This window comes from Pinus tabuliformis, chromosome X (genome assembly GCF_031772625.1).
Source record: "Pinus tabuliformis cultivar Carrire ecotype Pingquan chromosome X, CPIR1, whole genome shotgun sequence".
Taxonomy (NCBI): Eukaryota; Viridiplantae; Streptophyta; class Pinopsida; order Pinales; family Pinaceae; genus Pinus; species Pinus tabuliformis.
In genome coordinates, this window is record NC_142308.1 from 938,522,119 (window position 1) to 938,527,215 (window position 5,097).

General features: G+C 38.5%; 1 protein-coding gene across 1 annotated transcript; it reads right to left on the reverse strand.

Annotated features, from left to right (window-relative positions):
• Positions 1 to 307: 307 nt before the first annotated feature.
• On the reverse strand, positions 308 to 4,266 carry LOC149142786 (alpha-bisabolene synthase-like). The gene is made up of 12 exons (XM_089446752.1): positions 4,038 to 4,266; positions 3,603 to 3,909; positions 3,308 to 3,494; positions 2,973 to 3,190; positions 2,769 to 2,889; positions 2,567 to 2,679; positions 2,210 to 2,439; positions 1,992 to 2,104; positions 1,757 to 1,855; positions 1,405 to 1,620; positions 1,179 to 1,317; positions 308 to 1,067 (listed from the first exon to the last, which is right to left on the reverse strand). The coding sequence occupies exons 1-12, from the start codon at positions 4,158 to 4,160 to the stop codon at positions 474 to 476; spliced, it is 2,460 nt and encodes an 819-aa protein (XP_089302878.1). The 5' UTR covers positions 4,161 to 4,266; the 3' UTR covers positions 308 to 473.
• Positions 4,267 to 5,097: the final 831 nt, after the last annotated feature.

Below are 5,097 nucleotides of genomic sequence, written 5' to 3' on the forward strand. Positions count from 1 at the left end.
TCATTGTCAGAGAAAATAGCCCCCAATCACAACTCCGTATGACATTGTAATTTAAATATATTATAGCACAACTCCATATCGAACTATAATTTAAACATTAAATCACTGTCAGAGAAAATAGCTCCCAATGACAACTCTATATCGGATTGTAAAAACATTAAATCATTGTCTGAGAAAATAGCTCCCCATCACAACTCTATATCAGATTGTAATTTAAATATATTATATCATAACTCCATATCCAACTATATAATTTAAAGCTGAATACAAAATATCCCGAAATTTCGGTTAAAAGTCATAGATTATAAGGAGACTCCCTTTATATGTCAGCTATGCATCCATCTATACTAAATATTTCTTTGGTCCCATATGTCATTTATGATACAATGATCATGGAGAAGAAGGCTTATGTGTTATACATTGAATGGAAGGGTAATAAATAAATCTTCAATAGAAGAGTTATCATGAAAAAGTCACATAGTCTTAGTTGGGTGGAGATAGAGTGGCAGTGGTTCAATGAAACACTCTCTGATGTATTCTTTGATTTTTGTTTTAGAGATGCTGTACCCATCTTCTTCCTTGAATATCACCATGGTCACTCTAGTCTCTTCCATCACCATCTTCTTGCATTGGAATGGGATGTCCACATCCGACGTGTCCTCCGGCTTAAGAAACTCCCACGTCAGCTCCTTCACTGCCGGCTCCAGGAGGCTGTACATGTAATTCACAGCCACTTCCTCTGTACTTCCAGGATGTTCTTTCATATAACATTCAATACTGGATGCCAATTCTCCACGAGCCTTCTCAGCTTTATATGTCTGTATGTCGTCCGCTAGGCGGGTAATGATGCAGTTGAGCTCTGTGAGAACACGTCTTCCGGGATAATCTAACTGCTCTAGTGCCTCTCGCGAAAGGATTTGCCCCTTCATCAATAATACTCCACTCACCAGAAGTGTCCTTTGACCGATGGAAATGATTCCGTTCTTTATGTACTCCTCCAAGCTTGGCACGTACTGAGAAGCTAACCATTCCGCTTCTTCGTAATACCCCAGAATATAATCTTCCCACTGATAAATGCAATGGATCCACATTCAGACAGCAGCAAAAACTTATCAATTCTCAAGTGCGTTAATTCTTGAGTGAATAACACAATTTACAAATTCATCATTACTACTTACTGCCTTTCGGAAAAAGCTCAGCAATTCGCGCCCCTGTTCCTTCTCTGCCTCGCGAACCACTTCGTGAACAATGTCGTAAAAGATTTTGTAGCAGAGCTTCATATAGTCTGGAAGTTTTTCTGTGAGGGAGAGGTCCCATCTGAACAGCCAATATGATATAATTAGCCACGCAATGATATAGATCAGGGTGTGCAAGATCATGTTGGCGATTGTAGCAATGACCTACCTTCTCACAGCCTCAGTGAATTGCTTCAATTCATCGAGAGTTCCATATGTGTCATACATGTCGTCCAGAAGAGTATTCAAGCACGCCACTTTTGAAAAGAGGAATCTGCATTTGGCATACTGAGGCTCATACGTGCCCGCCGCTACAATGAAGAAACATTCCACTGGCCTCTGCCGACCGAAGGTTAATAGAGGGAACTCCGAATCTTTAAACCAGCTGTGATGCAGAAACAATTAAGACGGAATTAGGGCAACTTTGAGCAACATTGAATTCAAGTAATTAGTTTCTGTTGATGGAGACGTACAGTGGATTCTAAAATAATATGTCAAATAATACAGGGTTGGTTAATTACGTGGTGACATTCTTCATCTCTTTTTGGTGGATGGCCTGGATGATGTTGAAATCCAATTTTGCTAGCTCTAAAATCTTTTGGTTGTGCACGTTGGGCAGCCTGATATTAGACAAAATGTAGCACCCAGTCAGTTCCATTGCTATTATCAACAAGGAATTAAAAGGACGTGCAAATTATGCTAGACTTTAAAGGAGGAAGGTAATGGGAGTGGAATTAAATATGGGGTCTGACTTACTGGTAAACGCTTTTGGCTATGCGCGCATAATCTGAGCGATAAACTTGGCAATATCTCTTTGCTTCCACTCTAGGGACACTGGCATGCCAAGAATTCTCCAGCGCGTATTTAATCTGGCAATGGCTAACAAAATTAGAAACTCAGCCAATCCAATCCCTTGCATGGAGAAAATAAGTTGCGACATATTTCCATTGGCATTGGGCAGAATGTTTTCCTACCTCTTCCCTTAAGTTCTGTTTGTTGTTCCATGCACTGAAAGTTTCACTTTTCTCAAGGGCTTCTTTTAAATATTTACTAGTAAAGCTTTTAGTTTCATCCAAAATGTTTTCACCAGGAAATGCCAGCTGAGAAGCTCTATAAAGGCTCAGCATGCCCGCTACATCTTTGTTGAAATGAGCAGACGAGCAAAAAAAGTGTCCGTTTGAGTCTTTGAAGTTCTCGAAAACCGCTGATAACGCGATATCCAGAGATCAGAACAGAACAGTTAATGATATATTGTCTGAAAAACAAGGGTAGGGCATGCTTTCTGGTAATATTTTATCATGATAGCAGAATGACTTCAATATAAAACACACCTGGAGTTACGTTGTACCTATGCAACCGAAGGAGTTGAAATCCCAAAGCAGTGATCTCAAGATCTGCTATGGGATTCACTCTGCCCCACCCAATTCCCCTTACATTCCAATGCCTGAATGCAACATATTTTATCAATGGATTTTACAGAGGAATTAATCTTGAATATTGGAATCCTCGCAAAATCGAAATTTCCAATTATACCTGTAAACATAATCGAGAGCTTCCTTGATTTCCTTTTCGAAGTGCCGATCAATTCCAAGGCGTACAATATTATCCACTATCAACAGTCGTTCCAGCAGATCCACTGGATAGAGGCAGGGAACTGCAGGATGCGAGGAATTGATTAAACTGATATATGAACAGAAAAACGGAGGGAAGGTAAAGGCACTCCATGACCATACATACCAAAACTGCCAAACTTTGCGAGCACGTTTTTCAAGAATTGAAGGCATTTCATGTCTCCAGTGTGCATGAAGACGCAGGCAGTCGAAGCAGGTGAGCCTACGAAAGACCCATCCTCGCTTTGAACATCCATTATTCTTTCCCACTCCACCATTTCTTGTATGCCCTCCAAAGAATACAACATTGCAGACGGAACGCCATGAATTTCCTCCTTTGACAGACTGCGAATCATATTTAACATTGATTAGAAATTGCAACAAGAACTAATGTGCTCTAATTAAATTAACAAGGAATTAACATGGAAGTGAATTTGATGATTTACAACGAGCAACTCTTACTTTGCTAATCTTTCCTTCTGTTTAGTCTCTAGTAGGCATACATAAGGCAGGTTGTAGGGAAGTCCGAGGTTGAGAGACTGAGCTTCTCTTAACAAGGAAGGGAAGATGATCTCAAAGTCTGTGACCAAGCTGTCTTGGTCGTTTTCGTCCTTTATTCCTTCTAGATTGCTCTTTATGAATTCAATGCCTATAAACATGCATGCAGATTCCGGCCAAGATCAATGGCACTAGCAAAGACCATTAGTACAAAAAAAAAGGTTATGTGATCTGATATTCCTAAATACACCCCACTTACCCTTCTGTACTTGCAGGTCCCCAACTTTCCATTTAAGGAGCGCAAGAACACAAGAAAGAGTTGCAAGCAGGCGATCTGACAAAAGAAAGTGCGACGCATTACCCCATGAACCATCCTTTAACTGGTTTTTCAAAATCCATTCAACTGTTTGAGGAAATTGCGGACGAGCAACGCCATCAATGGAGGGCACTCTCGCTACCCATGCCGTGTCATAAGCAGATGGGGTGATCACCAACTCTCCTTCACCACTAAGCATCACCTTAATCTCACCAATAAGCTTCTCTGTGCGTTCTATGTAACAGGGATCCTGTTCAGTTAAGACAAATAATACAGACCATGATCAGTAGTAATATTTGACAAATAATATAGACCATGATCAGTAGTAATATTTGATTTGACAGAAGAGAGTGGCTTTGAAATGAAGAAATTACTCACAGTGTACGGCGATTGAAGAGATTGTACAACATCATAATCCCACACATTAGGATGCCGATTAGCCGTCCTCCTGATCACGCTGCTACAAGGCAGAGTAGAGGAAGCAACAGAAGCGCTAGCCATTAGATCAAATTCTTCCAACTATCAGCAAATATTAACTGCAACTTGGAATGGAAATAGCAAACAAATTTCGCATTTGATTTTTTGCTTTGCTTCGTATTATTGCAGTGAGTGTGCGACAGCGGGGTCGAATTGTAAAGACTGACACATTGTATATCTGCTAAATTATCTTTTCCATATGACACAGAAATAGAGTAGGAGTCTCAAATTATTCATGCTAAACGAACGAGGACATCATTCCAAAATCCAATTCCCACGTTATCCGGCACGGCACAGCACACCAGGTACCGCCAAAACCAGATAACCCGCACGTTATTTGTGTTTTGATGCTTATCATGAATTGATGTGTATCAATATTTACCAACCATTCAATTTATATGGTTGTGGTTTAGAAACATAAAATGCATGATGAATTACTTTGTGTTTTGATGCTTATCATGAATTGATGTGTATCAACATTTACAGACCATTTGATTTATATGATTGTGATGATATAAACATATAAGACAAATCAATTGAAATATTTTCCATAAAATTGTCCACTAAATACTTCTTAAATGACAATGCCAGAAATTAACTACTTAATGACTAATTATAACATATATTTGAAGAAATAAACTACTCAATTATTGAAACGAATTGTTCGCCATGCCACTCAAACTAAAATACTTAAAATATTTTACATTAACAAATATAAACCAATCATAAACGTTTATAATTTTAAAATAAAAATCTAAAATCTCTACTGCCACAAATAAAAAATCCATAACAAACAAACCTTTACCATCGTATAGCATGCCTTTCTTTGCATCATCTTAACCGTGTTTAGAGATAGCGACAATTGGACATGCATTTAATGTAGCATTTTTTAATGGTTAAAATTTTATTTAATAATATTTATATAATGTTTAGTCTAATTAATAGAAGAAATAGTTGTATT

Bases quoted from the DNA above. Each gene is read 5' to 3' on its own strand.
- LOC149142786 (XM_089446752.1), bottom strand. From the start codon at position 4,160: ATGGCTAGCGCTTCTGTTGCTTCCTCTACTCTGCCTTGTAGCAGCGTG. The intron at 3,191-3,307 runs GTAAGAGTTGCT...TATGATTCGCAG, and splicing joins CAGAAGGAAAGATTAGCAAA to TCTGTCAAAGGAGGAAATTC. The intron at 1,318-1,404 runs GTAGGTCATTGC...TTGGCTGTTCAG, and splicing joins TTCACTGAGGCTGTGAGAAG to ATGGGACCTCTCCCTCACAG.